The sequence below is a fragment of the Hemicordylus capensis genome, chromosome 3 (genome assembly GCF_027244095.1).
Source record: "Hemicordylus capensis ecotype Gifberg chromosome 3, rHemCap1.1.pri, whole genome shotgun sequence".
Classification (NCBI taxonomy): Eukaryota; Metazoa; Chordata; class Lepidosauria; order Squamata; family Cordylidae; genus Hemicordylus; species Hemicordylus capensis.
The window spans coordinates 191,907,553-191,933,601 of NC_069659.1; the positions used below are offsets into that span (position 1 = coordinate 191,907,553).

At 42.9% G+C, this 26,049-nt stretch overlaps 1 protein-coding gene across 8 annotated transcripts in view; it reads left to right on the forward strand.

Moving 5' to 3' along the window:
- Window positions 1-6,777, forward strand: part of ZFAND4 (zinc finger AN1-type containing 4) — a 58,018-nt gene extending 51,241 nt beyond the window's left edge. For all 8 annotated transcript variants that reach the window (XM_053308820.1, XM_053308823.1, XM_053308822.1 and 5 more), the window contains 2 exons: window positions 2,092-2,206; window positions 6,408-6,777. In XM_053308820.1, coding sequence (XP_053164795.1) covers window positions 2,092-2,206; window positions 6,408-6,543 — 251 coding nt within the window. In that variant the 3' untranslated portion in view covers window positions 6,544-6,777. The remainder of the gene's footprint in view (window positions 1-2,091; window positions 2,207-6,407) is intronic.
- Window positions 6,778-26,049: the final 19,272 nt, after the last annotated feature.

A 26,049-nucleotide genomic window follows, 5' to 3' on the forward strand; every position in this document is an offset into this window, starting at 1 on the left:
ATCTAAGATTCTGCAAAGGTTCCCAGTTCTACCAATATTTGGTTCTCCTGTTTGGCTTGGCCTCTGCCCCATGAATCTTTACACAAAATGCACGTTAAGTGAGTTTCTTTCAGTGCGGCTGCACCCACCTTCCAGGTAAGAGTGTTTGATATTATCCCACATGTGGTGCACAGATACCACGAAGAAGAAAGTCAGATTTCTGTTGTTCTTCTAATGGTCTTCTGTGCATTCACATGACCTTCCCTGCTGTAGCCAGGATAATTACTCCCTAGTATTGCAGGCATGTGGCAGTCACTCAGACTGAGGTATGGAGGGAAGCTGTCCGCTAGAAGGAGCCCTTTCCCCACCTTTTTTGGGTTCCTGAGCAAAGCTCTGGAAAGTTCTAAGGTCTGGCTTTGCATAAGTGTAAACCTACGTGTGAATGCACAGATGACCACTCGAAGAACAGCACTTACAGGTAAGAAACCTGACTTCTTATTCTCTCCTATAATTAATCTTTCTTCACTATTTTGTTTTTCCTTGCTTAAAAAAACAAAACATAACTGGACTAGGACCGGGGAGACCCGAGTTCAAATCCCAATTCAGCCATGAAACTAGCTGGGTGACTCTGGGCCAGTCACTTCTCTCTCAGCCTAACCTACTTCACAGGGTTGTTGTGAAAAAGAAACTCAAGTATGCAGTACACCGCTCTGGGCTCCTTGGAAGAAGAGCGGGCTATAAATGTAAAATAATAATAATAATAACAACAACAACAACAATATAATCTGCAAAAAATACAAGCTACTTGTAGCCAAACATTGGTGGGACCATAAAATTGAAAAAGTTGAAGAAAATGAAGATGTACAAATATTATGGGACTTCCGACTACAAACAGACAAAAATCTGCCACACAATACACCAGATATAAATGTAGTCGAGAAGAAAGAAAAACAAGTCAAAATAATCGACATAGCAATACCAGGGGATAGCAGAATAGAAGAAAAAGAAATAGAAAAAATCACCAAATACAAAGATCTACAAATTGAAATTGAAAGGCTGTGGCAGAAGAAGACCAAAATAATCCCAGTGGTAATTGGCACTCTGGGTGCAGTTCCAAAAGACCTTGAAGAGCACCTCAACACCATAGGGGCCACAGAAATCACCATCAGCCAATTACAAAAAGTAGCTTTACTGGGAACAGCCTATATTCTGCGACGATATCTATAACCATTGACAATAAAATTCTGGCATCCCAGGTCCTTGGGAAGGACTCGATGTCTGGATAAAACAAACCAGTCAGTAACACCTGTCTGACTGTGTAAACAAGAGATAATAATAAAAACAAAATATAATATTCAAAAAGTTGAGGCACTGTTGCCCAGCAGCTTTGTGCCTCAGAACTATCTTCAGACCTTGAAGAAATATTTTTAAAGGTGTACATGTGGAGAAACTCCTCTCCTCAGATAGACATGGCCACTGTTCACTCTGCCTTGGTGAATCTCGCCATGCATAGTTGTGTGCTCATTTAATGAGACAGACACACAAAAACTGAGCCCTTCATAAGATAGGGACACAAAACCAGTTCATGTCTTAAAACTGTTATTTGGGAACAATCCATAAATTAAAGGAGCAGTGTGGAAGTAAGCGGATTCTAATTCACAACTCCTGGAATGCTCCTTCCACTTCCAGCAGTACTTCATCCACTGCCAGTTGGTGGTTGTGCTGGAAGAGTGGGATAGCTGTCTTATAGATGGACTTCCTTTGAAAATATTAGTCTTAATGCCTTGTAGAAGTGCCTTGTATTTTTGGAGAGTAAAACATGGCTTGATCTGCTTTCCCCCCTGTGTCGTTTCTATTCTACCAACAAGATTATTAAACATTAATTTAATCATTAATCATCATTATTAAATTAAAACATTAATATTTAACATGTTGAAGGACAAACTTAAGTTTTACCTCTGAAGTTCTACCTCTACATCTACAATACGTCATACTGTGGATTTGGTTCCTTTCATCTGAAGGAAGGTTTTTCCTGTGTACTTACTGCTTTCTTTTTATATCATTTGTTCAATAGCAAATGTTGTTCAGTAATATTTTACTCTTTGAAACCAGGTGATGCAACTTATCTCCCACCTGTGAATGCCTCAGTTCAGACTAAAAAGAAGATTGCGAAGCACTGCTTCTTCTGTGGAAAGAAAACGGGATTAGCAACTAGCTTTGAATGCAGGTAGGTAGAGTTTGAACCTTCAAAATACATTTGTCACCAAACAAAAACAATTTCTGAAGGTGGTAGGAAGGAGCTAAGAAAGTGTCTCGATCCCTCTCACTATCCAGATAACCTCACAGCTCTTTTCTGATCCTGATGCAAAATCAGCTTCCTTGGGTTTGTTAGTGGGTTTAGGGCACCTTGATATTGAGATCAAGGTGTTTTCCAGCCCATTGGTGTTGATATGCAAGTACTTTGAGGTCCGTAAGCATCCTGCACTTACAAACCCTTCTATGAGTTCACACCTTAAAAAACAAAACAGAACTTCCTTTGGACGTCTCTGATGTCCAAGTAGTCAACCAGCTTTCTCTCTCTAGCACAGCCATCATTAGACCAAACCAACTGATTTACTGATGAACAATTGAAGGCATGAAAGTTAATTACCACCACTTGGGTTCTCATAATTGTACAAATACACTGTGCCCTCTAATTTAACTCCCTATGTTCACACTGTATGAGTTGCTTCACACCTCCATCCCCACCAATTCTGAACGTTCACACTGCTTGAGTTCCTCCTCCCTAAAGGATCTAAAATTTTACTTCCCATGAGGGATAGCAACCAAAATTCTGCATCCTAGGTCTGCTGTGGACTAGGGATGTGCACGAATGCCTCGTGCAGATGCAGGCAGGGTGGGGAGCAATTCCCTTAAGAATTAGGGAAGCAGGTTCTTCCCTAATTCTTCCCTTCGCTGCCACCACACCACTTTTGGGGTGCAGCGCTTGTGCTAGCGCATCTCGATGGGCTGTGGAGGAATCATGCTTTGTGGCATGTTTCCTCTGTGAAATGCCTTGTCCTTTCAGTCAGTTGCGTGGATCCAAAAATGTATCCGGGGGGCAGGAGGAGGAATCCAGAAAACTTTCACTGCTTTTCAGAATTTTTCAGTTTCTAAAAATGCATTATTCACAAAATTAACTAACTATTGTATTGGAGAAATTGGGCATTTTCAAAGTTGTAATTAACTTTTCCCCCAAGTGACTATCCTGAAATGTTCTATAATAAATATCAGAGCCTTCAGATCAATATTATGAAGTATGCTTTTTGTTGAGGGGTGTGAGGAGAAACATCTGAAGTCCTCACACAGCAGAGTATGCTCTGGTGGTAAAGAAGTTAAACCCAAGAGATTATCTGAAGACAATAGGTTGAGTTAAAAAAAACAAATAAAGGTTTATTAATAAACTAAAACATCACATACTGAGAGAGGCTTAGAACAACATACCCGAACGTCCTAGCCTTTAACAACAACTGAACATTTCTGACTCTTAATTAATATTAAGATGGAGAGACCTATTAACATAACTCCTCATGCCTCTAGTGGCTAGTTGAGGTTACTGCAGTGTTAAGAGCAATGCTTTAGAAGTGAGAATTCTAACACCCCTTCTCATTGCTTCTGTACCAATCAGCAACTCCCATCATCTCTCGCAATGCAAGAAAATGATCTCTTGGCAGTGACTTTTTGAGTCCTTCTGCTAGTACCTTCTCTGTTGGGCAGTATTTCAACTCCAAGAGACCCTTTTCTTGTATATCACATAGATAATGGTATTTTGTCTAAATATGCTTTTGTTCTGGATTTTGTCTCTTCTATTTGTGAAAGCAAAATACAACTTTGATTGTCCTCAAACAATTCAGTTGGTTTTGATTTATCAGCTCCAAAATCTTGCAACAATTTATGTATCCACGCCACCTCCTGGCAAGCCTGGTGGCTGACATGGCTTCTGTAGAGGAAAGAGCAACAGTGTTTTGCGTTCAAATGCACCAAGTCCACCTCTATAAAAGAACAGGTATCCACTTGTGGATTTATGATCTGTTCTGTCTTCTGCCCAATCTGAATCGACATAACGCACTAGCTAGGATTACTATTTGCTAGCAATTTCAGTTTTAGATAAACTGTACCTTTAAGGTACCTACCAAGTCTTTTAACTGCATTCCAGTCATTTTTGGTGGGTCACTCACTTTGCTGCTTAAAATTCCCACAGTTCCTGTGATGTCTGGTCTTGTTATTGTAGCAATAAATAGAAGTTTCCCAATTACTTTCCTATATTGCCAATTGTCTGGAAGAAGCTCACTGTTTGCATCTTGCTTCAAGAAGTTTGCTTCCATTGGAGTGCTGACTTCCTTGGCATCTGTGAGACCCAGACATTCTAAAAAGTCTTTTATCTTTTGTTTCTGGTTAACAACAAAAAATATTTATATACCACTTTTCAACAAAAAAAAGTTTCCAAAGCGGTTTATGTAGAGAAATAATAAATAAATAAGATGGATCCCTATCCCCGAAGGGCTCACAATCTAAGAAGAAATATAAGATAGACACCAGCAACAGTCACTGGAGGTACTGTGCTGGGGGTGGATAGGGCCAGTTACTCTCCCCCTGCTAAATAAAGAGATTAAGAAGATAACCTCCATCTGGTTCGCTTTCTATTTATATTCTGAGATAATAGGAAATGTTCACCAGCTGCTTTACTTCTATATCTTTGTTTAAATGCTCTACAATTTCATCACTGTCTTCTCTGTTTTGACAACAAACAAATCATCAACATAGGATGGAAATATGTATATAAGTCCATCTATAATTTCTAAATTTTGAATATAGACAAGAGTCATCTTTTCCTTAGATAAACCCTTGTTTAACTAGCAACTGATTTAGCTTTATATTCCAGGCTCTTGCTACTTACTTTAAACTATATATGCTCTTTTGGAGCTCTTTTCTCACTTGTAACCATTTTAAGTGCTCAACAATAGCAATTCCCAAATAAAGCACTGCATTTGTCTGAACATTTCAACCATGATTTATTTGACTTTTCCTGTTCAATTTTACATGCATTTCTAATTAACTCCATCCCTCTCCCCGCCCTCTCTCCCACATATACATACACGCACACCAGTGGTAGACTGGTGTAAGGAAGCTGTCAAGGCTGCCACAGAACATGCAGTACAGCCCTAGCAGTGTTGCACAAGAGGTGGGTTGCACAACGTAAGATAGTGTGCATAGTGCTATGGGACTATGTGTCCACTGTTGTATGTCATTGCACAACTGCCATCTTGTGCATCACCCTTGGGGCTGCCTTTCATGTTCTGTCAGTAGGTCTGAGACTCTGTGAGAGAGTGTGTGTGTGTGTGTGTGTGTGTGTGCGTGCGTGTGTGCGCACGCGCGCGGATGTTTGGCATACATATACAAGCCAAACATGCTAAATCAGGTGCCAATTGATGTACATTTCCCCAGAAAATGTTTGGATACATTTTGTGGAAAGCCCTGTGAGTGTTTATGTCTCAAGGACACATTCCATTGAGAGGGATGATGCATTCTGAGGACTCCATCCAACACTTGGAACATGTATGGTAACAAGGGTGGATGGTTGCAACATGGAACTGGAAGATTTTGCCAAACGTTTTGTGAGGACATAACCAACCTGATCCTTTGATACTTTAAGGCAGATACTTCATGACAAACTGGTTATCAGAGTGTCAGTGATCTAGCACATACAATACAAAAGCCAATCAATGCCTTTGTTATTCGCTTCTGCTAATATTCCTTTGAAGTGTGTGTTCTGTCATTCTTGGATCTTCAGCAATGAAACAAAATAGGCAAAACTATAGGAATGATGAAGAAACACTAGCTATAAATCTGACTCTATTTATATTTATGTAAGGGAATTGGTGTACCAAACACTATAACAAAGTCCTTAGTCTATACAATCAAAAATGTCTTACCATGGCAGATCATTTGAGTGAGCAGGGGTTTATTCAAATTATAAACTTATACTCCCTTTTGGGGGCCCTCATTATATCTGTTGCTCCTCTGTCTCCCACTGGAGCACTCCCTCCCCGCCCCCTTCACAGCAGCTGGGTTTTCTAGAATCTTCTGGGCTTAAATGCATCTCTTAAATGATATATTCACCAGAGCCCTCTGATGTTGGCTTTTGGGGTTACAGCCTTGCATCCTGGGCACTTGTATTGTGGAGAGGCTATTAGTGTGGACAAGCTTGATGGCTCATCTTACTTCTGCAGTTGAGCCTCATAAGATAAATGTGATGGCTCTTGCTCCTGAAAATAACAGTTGCATGGAAGAAGAGATGCTACCGTTTTATGGAGTTAACTCATAAATGTCATTTCCATCTCTTGTCATAGAATCACTTTCACTAACAGTTTTTTTTTTTTTGCCTTCAGATGCGGAAACAACTTCTGTGCAACCCACCGCTATGCAGAGACTCATACCTGTTCTTATGACTACAAGAATGCAGGGCGAAGATACCTGCAGGAGTCTAATCCTGTTGTCAGTGCACCAAAACTTCCCAAAATCTAAGCATGGTTGTATGGCATGCATTTGTCTGCCAGAGGAATCCTATTACACTGGAAGAAGCAGCCACGGTTTTGGATTGCTTGTCTTTTGCTGTGCTCCAAACCCAAATTTCCCAAGTAACAAGGCTGCATATTATTGAAGAATAATGTGAACAGTGCTGTCACTGACACCTTTTATTCTGTAGTGAATCAAAAAATTTAAAAAGTAGTTTTTAAAAAGGTACTTTCTGATGCGTTATGTAAGTGTTTTAAGTGTGTTTTGTTTGATAATGCTTTTTCACTAGACAAGTCTTTTAAAAGATGCACTTTACTAAGTTTTTATATAATATAACAAGACTTGAGGGAGTTCTGGAATGAGGATGTCATTTATTCTGTCTTATTTTTGTCCACTGTATGATATCTTAAGTTATTTCAAGTTATTTTAAGATAATTCCTCCTCTTCATTTTACATGAGTGAAGGAATTATTAAGATAATTCCATTCAGATTTGCAGCCTTATACTGTGCACCCAGTATAACACATCGTGTTAATTATACTGTTTCTCATGTGTTAGGGTTTTTTTAAAGAAGAAACAACTAAACTCATTTTTCCTTTTGTAACCCTGTTTCTAATAGGACTCTGCAAAATTGGTCTGTTAAAAATGTTGAGTGATACTAGGGGGCGAACGTAATAAATATTACATTCTCAAATAGTTGTAAAGTTATAGGCTTCTACTAGTTTTAGCTGCCATTAGGAGTAGTGTTCTCATTCCATTGCTAGCTTAAGATTTCCTGCCTCAAACCAGAGGATTATAAGGTCCCTACAGACCAGCTTGGAAATTCTTGACTGCAAGCAGAAGGTTGCCGGTTCAAATCCCCACTGGTACTATATCGCGCAGCAGCAGTATAGGAAGATGCTGAAAGGCATCGTCTCAGACTGTGTGGGAGGAGGCAATGGTAAACTCCTCTTGTATTCTACCAAACAAAACCACAGGGCTCTGTGGCTGCCAGGAGACGAAATGGACTTGACGGCACACTTTACCTTACAGACCTTACAGAGGCTGTTCTCCCATACAGCCTAACCAGGCTAGGGATGCCCAGTCTGGGTTAGGTTGTGCATCAGAACCGTTGGGATCAGGCCCAATCCCAGCAGGGCAGCACTACCTAAGCCCTGCTTTCAAATCCAGCCGTTAGCCAAGGTTAAGGGAGTGAACTCTCAGTTAACACAACCTAACTGATCATGTTTTCACTGGGGCTATGTTTGGCTCCAGCGGACACAGAGATGGGTGCCTAGTGCGGCTGTCTCCTGGGGAAATCCAGTGTTTTGCATGTGTTTTGCGGTACATTGTGGGTTCTCCAGAGGCCAGGATGCATCATCCCAGCCTCTGGAGCTTAGCACTGCAGGCACGCAGCACTGCTTGTCTGTGAGTGTGGTTCGTGCTCCCAACAGAAGAACACTTTATTGGGGGGGGAAGGTGGGTTTACCAAGTCTTTCCCCCACCCCGTCATGTGAATGGCCTCATTTAATCCATAGAAAACCTTGATTGCGAAGAAGCCTGAGCAAGGCAGGTTCTTCCATGCTTTCTTTGGATGAGACGGTTTTGAAAAGGAAATCTATGAAAGAGAGGTTAGCTGAGCAATAAATGCAACATAGATGAGAGGAGCCATATAAAATCATTCAAGTTAGTAGCAGGATCCCAGGTAAGGGTGAGATTTAGCTTTAAAAACCGGGGTGGGGGAGAGATATCCTGCGTACCATTGCCAGAAAGCAGCGCTACCACAGTCTTTCCCATTTTCCACAGTAGGAAAAACTATAGTAACCTAGTTTGCACAACTGCTGGCAACAGTTCACTGCACATCGTTGGCCATTCACTGAAATCACAAGTTATCCTTCACACCATTCTTCCACTGCACAGAAATAAAGGAAAATAAGATGGTATAATGGCAATGAAATACACATTCTCCAAAAGAACACAAGTTTTTTTCAAGACCTCTTTTAATGCACAGATAAAAGATTTTGAAAATGGCAAACATTTCGATGTTACACATCAGCTTCAGTGCTCTGAAAAACCATGTTTCAGTGATGGCTGAAACGATAACTCAACCAATAACTCAACACCATGACTCGGCAAAGCTGACAGTAATTATCAAATCCTGTTAGTCAATCCTATTACATAACCCCCCAATATCTCATAATCGGAGAGTGAGTAAAAATTCCCACCTTCACATAATAGGAAGGGAGAGTAATAATGGGAGGGAAAGTGTAAAAATTCCCACACACCCTCAGTAGCCAGTGAGTTTCATCACTTCCCTCATTTCTTCTTTATGGTGGGACACAGCTGCTCTATAGACATAGCTGCCCTGATTTTCCACTTCTTTGCATCTATCTCCACAACCAAAATGAATATCTTTGTATTCACTACTCTGACTTGGTGCACATTTAACCACTGTCCATGGTTTTGTTCTGTCTCTATGCCGTATGTTTGCCAGATGTTCCTTGTATCTTTTTACCACAGGTCTACCTGTTTACCCAATATAAAAATACATGTATTCCATGCAAACCATTCAATATTCCACCACCTTTATTGTTTTTGCAAATCTGGCAATCCTTCATTTCACATTTGTTATCATACAGTCTTGTCTTCACTAAATGCTGAGTCTATTCTCATGGTCATGCAAAAGCGGGCGAAGGAAGCCTAGCCTGATTTTGCATGCACGTGAGAACCACCGGGCTCGCAGCCGAGCCTGGTCTCACGAAAGCGGGTCACCCGCTTAAACAACCCTCCCCTAAGCCCAGGTTAGTGGAGCAAGTGCTCCGCTAACCTGGGCTTTTTCGATCATGTGTTGCTGTGACGCGCAGCTAAAAGCAGCCTCCTGGTTCAGGGGTCTCTCCAGCATGCCCTGTGCACTCATGTAGGGCATGCTGGAGCTTCCGGGTGCTGTGTGGCTCCCAATCCTCTCAGCCTCTGCCGGCTCTGTAATGGAGCTAGCAGTTGTGTGGGTGGCCGCTTCAGCTGCCCGGAGCAGACTGCCTGCACGTGTGTGAGAAGAGCGGGCTAAGCCCACTCTCCCTGCTAACCCTCCCCAGGCGGCTCCCACTGATCGTGGGAACCACCTAGCTGTCTCAAGGTCATAGGGGGCTATACAAATAGCATTGATTTCCAAACCATGTTTCTTTAGGATTTGCTGTACCTTCCATTTAAACCTTTCAGTTGCATACAGAATTCTAAGTACTGGGTACCCTTCTCTAAATTTGGTACTCTTCTGCGCTTTTATATGAAATTCATAGCTATTTTCCTATTTCCTCTGCTTTCCTCCTAAACCATTCTTCATTTTCTTTTGATGATACTCCCACAGCTCTCTATATTATACTTTTCACTGTCTGAAAAGTGACCCACCCACTGTGCCCTGTGGGTGTGCTGATCTTCTGTTCATTAATATTTTCTTTATTATTATTATTATTTTACACAGTCAGACAGGTGTTATTGACTGGTTTGTTTTATCCAGACATCGAGTCCTTCCCAAGGACCTGGGATGCCAGAATTTTATTGTCAATGGTTATAGATATCGTCGCAGAATATAGGCTTTTCCCAGTAAAGTTGCTTTTTGTAATTGGCTGATGGTGATTTCTGTGACCCCTATGGTGTTGAGGTGCTCTTCAAGGTCTTTTGGAACTGCACCCAGGGTGCCAATTACCACTGGGATTATTTTGGTCTTTTTCTGCCACAGCCTTTCAATTTCAATTTGTAGATCTTTGTATTTGGTGAATTTTTTCTATTTCTTTTTCTTCTATTCTGCTATCCCCTGGTATTGCTATGTCGATTATTTTCACTGTTTTTCTTTCTTCTCGACTCTTATCAAGCCTTTCATAAGCCTCTTATCAAAGCAGACTGGCTGAGTCATCAGCATGTCCACACTGCAGAATGGAGCCTGTACCCTCAAGTGTTCAGCTGCATAGCTCACCTCATATTGACCAGTTTTTTTCTCCTGTCAGTGTGAAGCTACACAGATTCATGTCACATTTTCCAGTGAAGGAGGTAGAGGCAGTGGACGCTCTCTCAACACCATGGCCACCTTCGCTACTGTACACGTTTCTGCCAGATCCCCTCCTGACCCAGATGCCTAAGGAAGTTCTGGGTTACTCGTACAACACTGATATTGATTGCATCATGCTGGCCTTGGTTCTCTGACATCATAGAACTGGCAGATGCAGGATCTCTCTTTCTACCACTCAGAGAGGACCTTCTGTCCCAGGGCCAATGTTTCAGGAAACTAAGCGTGGCTAAAGTTGACTGCATGGAAGCTCAGAGAAAATTCATGAGTGTACAAGAGCTGCCCCAGAAAGTCATCAACACTATCTTAGTTTTCTGTAAAAACTCCTCCAACTGTATTTATCCAACAATGTAGAGAGCTTTCTTAGATGGGCATCCAGACATTTGTTACAAGTCAACAAAGACAAGCTTAAGTACTTACACTTTTCTTCAGGAAGGTCTAAAAGACAAGCATCTCATCTTACACACCACTCAGGATTCTATCTCTCAAGGTAGCCTTTTTGGCTACAATCACATCTGCTCGCCGTGTATCCGGACTGCAGGCCCTTTCTGTGAAGGATACTGTCAGACTCATTCTTGGCCTGTTGTTTATGCCCAAAGTCAATTCAGTTTTCCACAGGTTGGAGGACATATACTTATCATCGTTCTGTCCGAAACCTAGTCATGCCAAGGAAAAGTAGTGGCACAAACTTGATGTAAAGAGGGTTTTGTATCTATTTCATGGACAGAGTCATTTCGCAGGGCTGACTGTCTCCTTTCACCTGACTACCATGGATCAGAAGATCTTGGTGGCTACCATTGGTCGTTGGGTCAGGGTGTGTCTCCTGTGTCTCAACGAAGGTCACCCATTGTGGGGTATCCCCACCCATATGCTCAAGAAGGCAGGGCTACGCAGAATGAAGAAACGAATCTACTACCGGGGTATTCCATCCACTACATTCTTCCTTGTAGTCTACTGCTCTATGTCTGTTATTTCTGCTGCCATTATGGGCAGGAGAACGTGTCTCCTTCGTTCATTGACATACGAGCTGCAACATTTACCTTAGCCAAAGCTGATCACAGCACATTCCACAAAGTCAGTGGTTGCTTCAGTGGCCTTCACCACCAATCCATCTCTGGAAGAGATTTGTAGAGCTGCTACATGGAAGCCACCCTTTATATTTTCAAGACACTATACATTGGATGTGCATGCATCTGCCAGGGCAGTACTTAGATGGAGAGTTCTGCAGCAGAACCTCCCCAGGCAGTAGATCTGGCAAAGGGTTTGTTACCACCCATGGTTGTGTGCTGTGGTATTTACCCATGATGTGTGACCTTCTATACCAGCATAGAAACAGTAGGCTTATGAGACCACCAAACATTCTGTGTCTGTCTATCTATTCCTCCCTCCATCAACTTCACAACACCTTGACCACTATGAACCAAATTGGATACAGTTGTCGGGACACCTCAACGGCATAGTTTGTGATGATGTCATCTACCCCAGTCCAAGAGGCGGACACATAAACTTTTGAGGCACAAATGGGATAACTTGTGAACTGCTTAACTGGTTTAAACCAAATTTGCTACAGCTGTAGGGACACATAGGGATGCCCCAGTGGTGTAGTTAGTGATGTCACCCACGCCAATCGAAGATGGCAGATGTATAAACTTTTGAAGTGCAAGTTCACTAACTTGAGGACTGTCTAACCAATTTGAACCAAATTTGGAACAGCTGTAGTGAGTAGCAAACTGCTCAATGGTGCAGTTTTTAATGATGACATCCACCCCGATCCAAGAAGGCAGACACTTGAACATTTGAGGCGTAAGAGATCTAAATAGTGGACCTTGATTTGCACCAAATTTAGTCCAGATGTAGAGACAGTGAAAGGAAAGTAGGCTGATTAGTTCTTACTAGAACAACTTGTTTTATTAAAAGGAACCATACCCACCAGAGGTTTTCTGGTGGGTATGGTCACCCATACCTGCCAGAATTTTTTTCTGCCTGAATCTACTACCGGGGGTATTCCATCTACTACATTCTTTCTTGTAGTCTACTGCTCTATGTCTGTTATTTCTGCTGTCATTATGGGCATTGTACTTCTTTCCTGTGTATATACCTGTACATTCTAACCTTTTGGGGGACTGTTTTATTCTGGGCTTGAGCTTTTCAATGGAACTGGAAGGAACCACCCACATGGGGCCTATTAGAGGTTTATTCATTTGCGTAGCCCTGCCTTCTTGAGCATGTGGGTGGGGATATCCCACAATGGGTGACCTTCGTTACACCACCAAGAAGAAATCTTCACAGTGAGTACCAGTGTTCCTTTTAATAAAATAAAAAGGGTTTTAATAAAAAAAAGAGATTAAATTAAAAAATAGGGTTTTAAGTATACATTTGAAAGCATAGTGTAAGAATACACATGAAACACATGTGATTGCAAACATTACAGTTCTGAAACAAGGAAAACAGAATGAAATTAAAACCGGATAACTCCTACCTGATATTTCATATCCTCAAATCATATAAATCTAGCTGATAATATAAACTACTAGCTCCAAGCTGTCAGAAAAAACATGTTAACCAACAAATAGTCTTGAGTTTGCCTGGTCAGGGGGAATTAACAGAGTCTTTGTTTTTGAAAACAAAAACAAGTAAGGTTGCCATTTACAATGAAACTGCCTGTTGTGTTTTTGGTGATCCCATTTAAGAGACTATAATATTTTATCTGATACTATTATGTGTCATATTTGGGAACCAAATACATATAGGAACAGTAGCTGCTCCCCAACAACTAGTTGGGCAGCAATGCCGAGTAAAGAAAATAATTACAGTGTGTGACCACCAACAGTTCCTGAAAAGGTAGATCAAGCAGGTAGTGGATTTGGAAGCAAAGGAATCAGAGTTTGAAGGAGAGTAGAAATATGACATCGTGTGTGCTACCGAAACTTTTGTATAAATGGGCATGACCACCAAACATGAAAATAGGAGTCTCTGCATCCCTTCCAGCACTTGAGGAAGATATGGCAGGTGGCAGATGACATCTCATTAGAATTGTAAAGGCCTTCACTCATGTAAAATGAAGAGGAGGAAAGTGTGTACAATGACCAAATTTTCTTCATCAATTACTGATATTCAGTAATATCAAAGTCATTTGTCCATTTCTGTTTATATACCTGACTTGACAGGTATACTGGTAAAGGAATCTGGCAAGGATTCCCATTTACAAGGGCTAAATGTGGGGGTCAATTCTAGTTATTTACCGTTTCTTTAAAAGCAAGCCGTGGTGGTAGTGGCTCCTTCCTGAGATGGGCCAAAGTGTGGCTGACCAGTCATTTGGGAGGCTGGTGGGGGTGAAAGGAGGTGTAGCAGATTTTAGCCCAGCCTTTGTCTCAAAGCAAGCCCACATGAGGGGAAGAAAAATGCTGAATCATTTCCTTGTGTTTGTTCAACAAAGGCTGCTCTTTTACAACTTAAACCATTCTTTTAGTAGCTCAATCGCTGCTACCATTTAAACCATTATTTTAGTAGCTCAATCGCTGCTACCACACCCACTTTTTAACAGAGTTTAAATCCACCCACCCACCCCCGGTGTGGGTGAAATTCCAGAACTCTTCTCTAAAGAGAAGAACTCTTCTCTTTGCTATTGGAAAAGTACACACAGAAACCACGTGCAAGCCTACACGTGATGAGAAAACCTGGCAGAGTTGCTGAGCAATAAAAATTGAGATGTGTTTGCAACAGAGTAAAACCCCTTTTCCCAAGTTAAAAATCCACTCAGAGGCAGGTAAAATACAAAGAACAAAAAGAGAAAAGCTTTATTCAAAATACTGCAGACTGTTTCCGTCTGAGGCTTTCTCAGCTTCTAGTTATAGCTAAAAGAAACGTCCAGTAGTTGCAAGAATACTTCAAAAAACACCCCAGTTGCAAGAAACAGGGATATAGGAACCTTTAAAATCCCCTTTAGGTTACAGAGACTTTTGCAGCGCCCTAGATGGACAGGTTTAGCATTTCTTACATTACAGATAAACAAACTTAGAACAATTATAAGGATTTGCAAAGCACACCAAAAGAAAGTAATCTAACCTGCTCGAACACACTGTTCCCTGGCTAAAACTTTCTGAAGCCAAATAAGACTGGCTTCCTTACCCCTTTGAACTCACCCTACACTCCAGGAGAGAATTCAAGCTTCCTGCAATCCTGTCTCTCAAGGATCTTTAGATGTCCTTCCATGAGAGAATTCTCCAGGCTAGCTGTTGACCATGAGGCAGCAAGATTCCATCGCTCCTCACTAAACCTGCCTGTCCTCTCTCATCTACCACATAGCTCCTTCTGAGACAACAAAACCTCTCTCATAGCCCTCAAGGTCCTGCCCACCACGTGCTGAGTTGCTGATCCCTAGCCTGTCAGTCAGGACAGGGTACACTTCCGGTTCACCCTTTAGAAGAAAGGAAAGGTTGTTATTGGCTGATCATTACAGGAGACCTCTACCATTCCCCCTCCCTGCCACAGCTTGTTTTTAAAGCTTGTAAAGAGTTTATAAACACAACTTGTCCACAGCTTTTAAACTACTAAATAGCTATCCACACACACACACACACCCCCGCATCTAGCTATTTACTTGTAAAGGGCAATCCATGCCAAATTCCCCTTTAAAAGTATACCCATTTAGCTGGCTCCATGACCAGACCAAACAGGGCCTGGGCTCAATTGAGCCCCAACTCAAACTGCCCAGGCTGAGCCAGTCTGGATTCGAGCCGATCTGGGCTAGCTGGTTTTGTGCTATTCCGTGCAGAAGGGAAAATCACATGGTGGTTGGAAGAGCCTGGCTGGCCTCACCTGCTCAGCAGGAAGTAGCCTTGGAGAGCTTGTCCCAAAACATGTGGTCCCTCCTTCCCATTGTGTCTCCTGCCTGCCAGAAGGCTCTCCCTTCTCAAAGGGGGTCATCTTGGGTCAAGACTAGACAGGTTCTTTGCCAGAGGGGTCAACCGTGATGATGGGTGGGCACCCATAGTAGGCAGAACGTGGCTGGCCCCATCTGCTCAGCTTCAAGTGGCCAGGGAGAGTTTCTCCCAAAACATGTAGTCCATGCTTCCCAATCTGTCCGTTGCTGCAGTCTCCCTCCTGAAAGGGGGTCATCTTGAGTCAAGACCACAGTGGTTCCTTGCCAGAGGGGTCAACTGGCCTGATTGGCATGCACCTGAATTGGGCAGACCGTGGCTGGCCCCACCTGCTTGGCCTGGGAGAGCTTGTCCCAAAACATGGGTTTCCTACTTCCCAAAGTGTCTGCTGCCTGCAAGGAGGCTCTCCCTGCTCAGAGGACATCAAGGCCACCCTGCTAAGGAGGGAGTCAAGATCACACTGGTTCCTTGCCAGAGAGGTCAAATGAGCTGATTGGCGGGCATCTGAAGAAGGCAGAGTGAGGCCGGCTCAGCAGGAAGTGGCCAGGGATATCTTGTCCGAAAACGTTGGGTCCCTGTGCGTCCAAGCTTCCCAATGTGTCCGCTGCCTGCCAGGACGTTCTCCCTGCTCAAAGGGGGTCATCTATTGTCAAGACCATACTGGTTGCTTGCCAGAGGATTCAACCAGTTTGATTGGTGGGCACCCGTAGTGGGCAGAGACTGGCTGGCCCCACCTGCTCAGCCGGAAGTGGCCTAGGAGAGCTTGTCCCAAAACATGGGGTCCCTTCTTCCTAATGTGTCCGCTGCCTGCCAGGAGGCTCTACCTGCTCTATGTTGGAGATAGAGTTCCAGTGCTTTACCTCTACTCTGTGAACCCTGCCTTGACTCCTCAGGCATTTCCGGTGATGAGTCAGAATCCCTTCTTTTCCTCTTGGAGAGCAGATGGAAATCTCTCCCCCCACCTATCTATTCATTATGTACCCTGTAGATAAGATTAGGTCTTTCCTATCCAAAGTGTACTTCACCAATAAATCTACTTACTATTTAGATCCTACAAGAATCTCTATGTGTCTTCTCTAAATAGCTGTAACAACTGAACTCTGCATTCTACTCTGTAACTGGAGTGGCTAGCTTCTTTAGTGGTCTGCTAATTAATACAAAAACCAGTCATCTGGGAGCAATCAGGGTGGTGGTTGAAGCAAACTGTGGGGCCATTGGACCTGCAGCTTGCCGGTGTGTCTGAAGGAGGCTAGTGTAAGCCCTCGTGGGACAGAGAACCATTTTACTTCTTTTCTATGTAAACTAGTTCGTGAACATCCCAAGCTAACATCCCAAGCTAACTTGGCAAAGAGGCACCTTTTGATGTGGTGATTCTCTTTATTTAGCAGGGGGAGAGTAACTGGCCCTATTCATCCCCAGCACAGTACCTCCAGTGACTGTTGCTGGTGTCTATCTGATGTTTCTTTTTAGATTGTGAGCCCTTTGGGGACGGATCCATCTTATTTATTTATTATTTCTCTGTGTAAACCACCCTGAGCCATTTTTGGAAGGGCGTTATAGAAATCGAATAGATGATGATGATGATGATGATGATGATGATGATGCCGCCCACAGGGAGACAATACATCAGCTAGTCCTTCCCGTATTTTGATTGTAGACTTATGGGAACTTCCCATGATGTAAAATATTAATGTGTCAGTGCAGGTCATATTGGTCTCCTCATCACAATGCCATATTTGGATGCCAACTTTGAGGCAACACCACTCCAGTTGCTGAGTTATCTGCACAGATCCTTTACTTCGTTCTATAAGCCATGCTTGGCACCAGGTTTTTCCTGCATGCTTGTTTTCCTGCATGTTTTTCCTGCATGCTTTCCAATTATTACCAGCTCACTTCCCTATTAGTTCTTTTTAAACCAAAAGCAGCCATGGAGGCTGTGAGCTTAAGCATATGACTGGCAAGAATAAAAGTGTTGTTCAGCCCTTTTACTCCACCTGTTTTTCCACTCCCCCCACCCCGTATTCCAGTCAGCAGGGGAAAATATATGGCTATATGTGTTTTTTATCCTGCAGGAAAAAAAGTATCTGGAAGTGAAAGCTCCTTCTTCTCCTCTTCTCAGGCATTCATATACTTAAACTTGCAGCTTCCATTGCTTTTCGTAAAAATAAAAATAAAAAGTGGGGGGGGGGTGAAGAAAGGGGAGAAATAGACATGACTGATCATTACATGTAGATTAGGCTTCAGAGAGCTGAGAGTTGATTTCCTCAGGCAATAGGGATATATGAAGATTGGCCAGTTGGGCAATGCAAAGCATCTCTGATGAGCAGATTAAACTGAACAGAATATAGCACACAAGGAAAAATGAAGAGGCAGGTTGCTGGTGGCCTCTAATGGCCGAGCGTCAATGGTGGTCAGCCAAGTCAGACCCTGATCAAAGGCCCATGGCCAATCCTGAGACCTCGGAGGCACCTTTTTAACGTGGTGATTCTCTTTATTTAGCAGGGGGAGAGCAAACTGGCCCTATCCACCCCCAGCACAGTACCCCTCCAGTGACTGTTGCTGGTGTCTATCTTATGTTTCTTTTTAGACTGTGAGCCCTTTGGGGACAGGGAGCCATCTTATTTATTATTTCTCTGTGTAAACCACCCTGAGCCATTCTTGGAGGGGCCGTATAGAAATCAAATAATAAATAAAATAAATATATAAGTAATAGTACTGAGCCAGAATAAGGCAGTAGGAGTCTCTTGTGCTGCCACTGCCTTGGCAAATGGTAGCGGGGGGGGGGGACATGGGGGTGATTGATGGCAGTGGCTTTTCCTCCAAGAATGAAGAGGAGGGATAGCAGTTGCTGCAGCCCCTACGTTGTGCCCACCCCCCATTCACTGAGGGGGGTGGGTGAGTGGAGTTGTCTTCTTGCCTGCCCACCAGTCTCTTGCCCACCACCACCACCACAAGTCTGCCATCTCACCACCACCATCACAAATCTCTCTCTCCCATCCTCTCTCTCCACTCAAGCTTGGGGAGGGGAGTGACATGCCAGGGGGTAGATTGAAAGCACCATAGGAGTGAGCGAGTGAGCCAGTTGAGTGAGTGATGAGCAAGTGAGACAGTTGCTGCTGCTTAGTCTCTCTTCTCCTCGTTCTTTTTTGTCACCCTTTGATTTTACCCCTTCCTGCTGCATTTTCTGGTGTAAAAGGTAGTGCATTCAGCTAATTTAAGTGGCAGGATTGTTAATGCAAAATGTGGTATCTGCAGGTCAGTAGGTTGAGTATATTGTGGTGTTAAAATACTGTGTGTGAGTATGGGGATGATGCTTATCTTGTGGCAATGACAGGGGGAGGCCCCCCACAGGCCTTTAGGTCCAGGCTTCAAAATTACCTGCGCCCATTTCTTGAGATAAATGACCTCAGAACAGTAGTACATCTGCTGGTCACCTCCAGACTTGACTACTGCAATGTGCTCTATGTGGGGCTGCCTTTTTACGTAGTCCGGACGCAGCTGGCGTATCAGCTGAAGCTGATAAAAGGTACCTCTGGCCACTGCCTCAACCTGGGAGACCAGGGAGAGTTTTGTGTCCAGAAGCCCCCCTAGACTGCATACCTGTACCTTCTGGGGAAGTGTGACCCCCATCCAGAACAGGCAAATCAAAATCATTTCCAGAGTTCCGACCCCGCACAATAAGTACCTCTGTCATATCTGGATTCAGTCTCAGCTTGTTACGTCTCATCTAGCCCATCACTGTCTCCAGGCAGGCATTTAGGGAGGTTATGCCTTCTCATGATGTTGACATGGAGAAATAGATTTGGGTGTCATCAGCATACTGATTACACCCTGCACCAAGTCTCCTGATGATTTCTCCCAGCGGTTTCATGTAGATGGTAAACAACATCGGAGACAATATGGAGCCCTGAGGGACACCATACAAAAGTTCAGATTTTGAAGAACATCAGTTTCCAAGGGACATCAACAACAGTATCTGAGAGACACCATCTGGAATCTACTCGAGATGTGGGAGTGGGACCACTGCAAAACAGTGCCTCCCACCTCCAACCCCCTCAGACGCTCCAGAAGGATACTATGGCCGATAGTATCGAAAGCTGTCAAGAGGTCCAGAAGGTCCAACAGAGTCACACTTGCTCTGTCAATTCCCAATTGGAGATCATCCATCAGGCCAACCAAGGCAGTCTCCACCCCATAGCCTACCCGAAAGCCAGTCTGAAATGGGTCTAGATAATAGCAATAGCAATAGCAATAGCACTTACATTTATATACCGCTCTATAGCCGGAGCTCTCTAAGCGGTTTACAATGATTTTAGCATATTGCCCCCAACATTCTGGGTACTCATTTTACCGACCTCAGAAGGATGGAAGGCTGAGTCAACCTTGAGCCCCTGGTCAGGATTGAACTTGTAACCTTCTGGTTACAGGGCGGCAGTTTTACCACTGCGCCACCAGGGGCTCATAATAATCAATTTCATCCAAGGCTGCCTGGAGTTGGGAGGGCACCACCCTCTCAATTACCTTGCCCAGCCATAGAAGGTTGGAGACAGGCCTATAGTTGCTCAACTCTGAGGATTCCAGTGCAGGCTTCTTCAGAAGTGGTCTAATAATTACCTCCTTAAGACAAGGAGGCATCCTGTACTCCCTCAGAAAAGCATTTATTATCTCTACTAGGCCTTCACAACTTCCCTGCCAGATAGTATTAGCCATATCGGGCAAGGGTCAAGAGAACAGGTGGTAGGCCGCATTGCTCCAAGCAGCTTATCCACATCCTCACGAGTCACAAACTGAAACTGATCCAGCCTAACCACATAAGAGAAGTCATGACACCTCTGGTTCAGACACTGCATTAATTGTGGGGTCTAAATCCAAGTCAGCCCGAATACGAGAGATTTTATCCACAAAGAACTCATTAAACACGTCACAGCGGGTAATAGATGGTTCCAAATTCTGTTTCAACGGAGGAGGGGCACTCACTAGCCCTCTCATGACCATGGATAACTCTTGCGGACGCAATACGGGCCGAAAAGAATCACTTCTTTGCCTCCCGTATTGCCACAGCATAGATCTTCAAATGTGCTCTATGTTGTAATCTGTCAGATTCAAGTCGAGTCTTCCTCCACCTGCGCTCCAGTCGTCTACCTCGCCGCTTCAGCCCATGTAGTTCTTCCGTATACCAAGGGGCCAATTTTGAAGCAGGTCAGAGAGGACGCTTAGGTGCAACCATGTCTACTGCGCTGGTGAGCTTGCTGTTCCAGTTCTCCACCAGGGCATCAACAGGATGACTGGCAGTGCCAACACTAAATCCCTCCAAGGCTTCATAAAACCCTATTGGATCCAATAACTTTCTTGGGTGGACCATTCTAATGGGTCCCTCGCCCCTACGAAGATGGGGTGTGACTGTGAGTCCAACCTTAACCAGATGGTGGTCTGTCCATGACAATAGGGAAATCAGAGGAGTTCCCACCCACAGAATACCACCCTGATCAGAGTGAAAGACAAGTGTGTAACCTGCAATGTGCATCGGTCCCGAAGACCCTTTGGGATCGGCCCATCATATCCACTATGAACTCCTGAGCCGCCTAACACAAATTGGTTCTAAAGTGGACATTGAAGTCCCCTAGCACCAACGCCAAACCTGAGACTCCATGCTCCTTGTGTCCTATATATCCTGCTGCACTGGTAATCTACTGCTCTATTTTCTGTTTGCCTGTATTCACAGCTCTCAGGTTTTCAGCTCTTTCTCTCTGTGGGATGGCTCTAGAAAAAAGGTAGGCTTTACAGTCTGCAGCAGCCTGTTAGGCATTCAGGCCACAGGGCTCAGGTTCACAAGGCAGCTTTGGACAATCATAAAAGCACCCACAAAGGACAAGGAAATGATTTGTGCTTTCATTTTTTGTGCATTCACAGCAATGTACTAATTGCCATTTCAGACATCACTCCCTCTCTGCAAGATGAATACATTTAAAAAAACCAACAACAACAGGAAACCTCATGCAACTTTTCATGGGAGAGATCTACAAGTTAAGACTTCACATGTTACACCAAAAGAAAGAGGAAATGTAAGTCACGTGCACATCTCTTGTCTCAGATCACCCTCTTTGGTGGATCTGCCATTTGTACTTGCTTTCAGGCATTTTTTAAAATTTAATTTAGTTTTCAACAAACACAGCACATGTGTAAAAACTGTGCAGCAATGGAAAACAACAAACAATAAAAACTGGAAAATAAGCCAGAAACTAAGAGCCATTATACGCAAGTCCAGTGTTAAGAAGAAATTTTCGGTTGCTGAGCATGTGGTTACAACTTGATAGGAGACAATTGAAAACAAAATTCAAGAACGAACATCATTCCAAAATTTGATTTGAGTGGATGAAAGATTAGAAACTATCTCTCATTGACATATTCAATAAATGGAAACCATATTTCCAAAAACTTGTCTTTTTTGTTACTCCTCTAGCTAACCTAATTTGATGAGTTAGCTTTTCAGATAATGCGATATTCCAGACGCTATTGAACCAATTTTCAGTGCATAGACCCTTTGAGAATTTCCAGTATTTAGCTAGCTCTTTCTTGGCTGCTGCTGGCAGCAGAGTTATTAGATCTTTATGAGGTATATCTTTGTGAGTGTTTTTGTAAATTGATAACAGTGATAACTGGATCAGGCAGAAGATCAAGTTGGACTATTTCAGAGATTATATGAAAAATTTGCTGCCAGTAGTCTTTTATGTATGGGCAACCCCACCATCAATGAAGGAGAGTACCTCTGTTTTTACATCCCCACCAACAAAATGGGGAAGACGTTTTGGTGATGCAGTGCATCTTGATTGGAGTAAGATGCCATCTATGTATATAACTTTTAATGTTGCCTCCCTTATCTGGGCAGATGTGGTTCTAAGTGGTTGTTTTGGCCAAATTGCTTCCCATTCATAATCTTCAAGAGAGGTTCCTAAATCAGTTTCCCCTGTTCCTTTTAGCCCTCCCGAGGAACCACAGGATTCGGAGATGAAGGTATTGTATAGCGTGGCTATCCCCCTTGTTTTGTTAGTTGGAAACACAAGTTTTCATAGATAGTCAAAGATCTAGTAGCCTCTCCTTTCTGTAGCAACTTGGATGCAAAGGATTAGATTGGAATTTTCTGCATCCGTTTGGCTGCCAATCAGCATAGTATCAAGTTTAGCTTCTGATATTGTTGTTACTTTTCCAATAATGTCCCTCAGTCTGTAACTCCCCTTTGACTCCCACTTCTCATATTGTTGATATTTGCTTGAGTCTGCAAATGCAGGGTGATCTAAAATAGGGAAGAGTGGTGAAGTGGGTGGTGCCAATTTCTTAGCCCAGGGATGCCAGATTCTCAATGTGGTGGCCAAGAAGTGGTTACTCAATGTGGTTATTCAAACCTGATAATTTAGCTTCAGTGATCTCTTTAAAGGGGAGAGCTCGAATTGTTTGAACTTCTGAGGAAACCTCAATAGAAACCCATGGGATCATTTTGAATGTTATGAATGAGTTATGAATGAGTTGCTTCAGTTGGAAGGTATCAAAATAAAGCTTACGTTTGCGGACCCCGAATCACCCTTACTTGAGTGCCTGTATGGTGAACTTTCATTTACTCTTGCTTTCTTATAATTGTTGCAAAAAGTTTCAAGTGTTCCCTGCCACTTTTTAAAGTATTTGGGATGAATCCAAATTGGTAATGTTTGAAAAACAAAAATAAATTTGGGCAGTGCTTGATTGGTTGAAAAAGAGGGTCTATGTTTCTTTTCCTTAATTGCTTTAGATCTTTTTGAATAATCACCCCTAGATATTTGAAGCTTGAATATCGTACGCTTAAATTAGACATTTGCTGCAATTTCCTTTGTTCTTCTATACAAATGTTGACGCATATAAGTTCTGACTTCTGATAATTTATTTCTAGACCAGCTGTTCGTTTGCAAAGTGTTAATATTTCCTTGACTGTCAATATTGCTTTCCATGGATTAGATAAAAATAATATGATGTTGTCTGCAAATAAGTTGATTATGTGTTTTTTATCATTAATTTGGGTTCCATTAATTTTTGTGTCATTCTTAATTAAGTCAGCTCGTACTTCAAATGCAATGGCAAAGCACAATCGGGAAAAAGGGCAGCCCTGCTTCATGCCCAGATGTAGCTTGATCGGTTTTGAATCTAGGTCATTGCCCCTGAATTGGCATAATAATTGCCCCTGAATTGGCATATAATTGTTTAATGACTGTTGAGCATTTATCCCCCAAATTGAGTTTGTTCAATAACTTGACTAAAAATGGCCATTCCAAGGTGTCAAATGCTTTAAAAACATCTAAAGACACCAGAGCAATAGGTGTTTTACTATTGTTTCCATAATGAATTGCATTAAGCACCCGTCTAACTGCATTGGCTAATTGTCAGTTGGGCATGAAGCCTGTTTGGTCCTCAGAAATATACTCAGTGATGAAAAGGTCAATCCTATTGGCCAAAAGACCGCTGGAAAGTGGGCTGCGCTCCCTTAGCCCACTTTCCAGCAGTTGTGAGAATAGCCTCACTGTATTGTAATCCAAGTATAAGTAGAGTATCTAAAGCTAATCCAACTGCTAACAATGGCAAGTCTATTATAATACCTATATGGGACTCTGGATAAACTTAAAATAGTTTCTTACAATGTGAATGGGTTTGTGCAGTTAAAAGAGCCTGGGTTGAAGCAGTGTTGAAAAAAGAACACCCTTATCTGATCTTTCCACAAGAAACACGCCAGAGAGTATCTGGTTGCAGAGTCCTAAAATATGCTGGGTTTGGAGAACAATTCTCTGCAGCTGACTCATCTAAGTCATGAGGGGTTGCTGTGATAGTAGCAAAATAAAAGTCCTTTATGGTGCAGGGTGTACTTAGCAATCCACAGGCCAGATGTGTCCTGGTAAAGGGCAATCTAGGGAATTATCCACTAACTTTGGGGTGTTTCTATTGCTCTAACACACAACAGCCATTTCTCATGGACTTCTTAGACAAATCGGAAGGATTCAAACATAGGTCAGTGATTCTTGAAGGGGATTTAAACCATGCTCTAGACCCTAAACTAGAAAGAAGTGGATGCTCCCACTTCTCAAACAAAATATGTGCCTCTTTAAAGGAGACAATTAAGAAGCATGACTTATTTGATGTTTGGAGGGAGCACACCACGGGGATCTGAAACAACCCCTTTTACTCTAATAGGCACAAAAACATATTCTAGAATAGATATTTTACTTGCTTCAGCTGAAATATAACCTAAATTCCAGGACATTGAAATAGGTGTTATCCCTGTCTCTGACCATGCCCCTATTTTGGCTTCACTAAGAGAAGCAGAGCCACGTATATTGGCAACAGGTTCTAGGATTCGAAGGCAATAAGCTCACACCAGGGTAAATGCCAAAGAGGTTTTATTAGGTAAAGTTGAATAATACCTAAAGAGGATTACAGAACAAAGATATACCATACGCCCCTTCTGCTCATCAAGAAACCCAGGTAATGGTAATAGTTTAGGAGACATACTAGCTGTCAGAATCCATGTGCTTTTGTGTATAAATAGATGCATGTGGGTTTGGGGTGACGTCATGGTGGTCACATGGGGTGTGGAGCTGTCAGAAGGTCCTTACATCCCCAGAAATTGTCAAAGGAGGTGCTTACATGGTCAGATAGGGGCCTTACATGACCAGAAAGGATCAGAACCAGGGATACACCATTGCCCTGGAAGTTCAGCCCTGCCTACCTTCCACTCCACCCTAGAATATGCCCAGGCATGTCTTGAAGGTGGGCATGTGACTCCTCTATGAACACACCTTGCCATCCCAGACCAATAGGAACAGGTTTCAGAGCCCAGACAGGTCCCACTGTGCAGGAGTAATAATGGGTTGGGGGGCATTTTGTGCAACCTTATTGGTCAAAGCTGGGATCAAGTGACCCCTCTGAGTACAGAACTGGTGGTTGTGTGTTTAGAGGTGGCCATTCTACTGTTGTACAGAGACCATGGCTGATGCTAGGACTCCACTGCGTACCTTGGTCCTATGAGTGCATGTGTGAACGCCACTGCGCACATGCGCACACACAACACACGCTGAGTGCGCACGCCATGCACGCTGCATGTGCATGCAGCGTGTGATGTGCACATGCAGCGTATGACGTGCGCACGCGTATGGTTCATTGTTTAATTAAGTCACTTTTGTGCTCTTTTTCGTACACTTCAATGGATTCCCTAGCCCCCCCTTTAAACTTGGTAAATATGATTTATTTCAGTTCTATTGCTTTCTTCCTTCATTGATTCATTGCCCCTTAATTTGGTTACTCCCCTGCGCTTTCTTTACAAATCAATTAGTTTGCCTAGTCCTTTAAAATAGTCAATTGTAATTGTTATTAAGTACTGTTACTATTCTTTCATTGTCCCTATCCAAGCACTTGTGCTCTTCTGCTTATACTTTAATCTGGTTTCTTCTTGCTCTAAGAATTAATATAATTCACTTTTCTCTGGTTCATTCCTTGCTTTCGCAGTTAAACGAGTTACAAATAGTTGAGCACTTTTGTGCTTTTTCCAATTGATTCCCTTCCTCCTTAAAATTTGCTGAGTAATTTA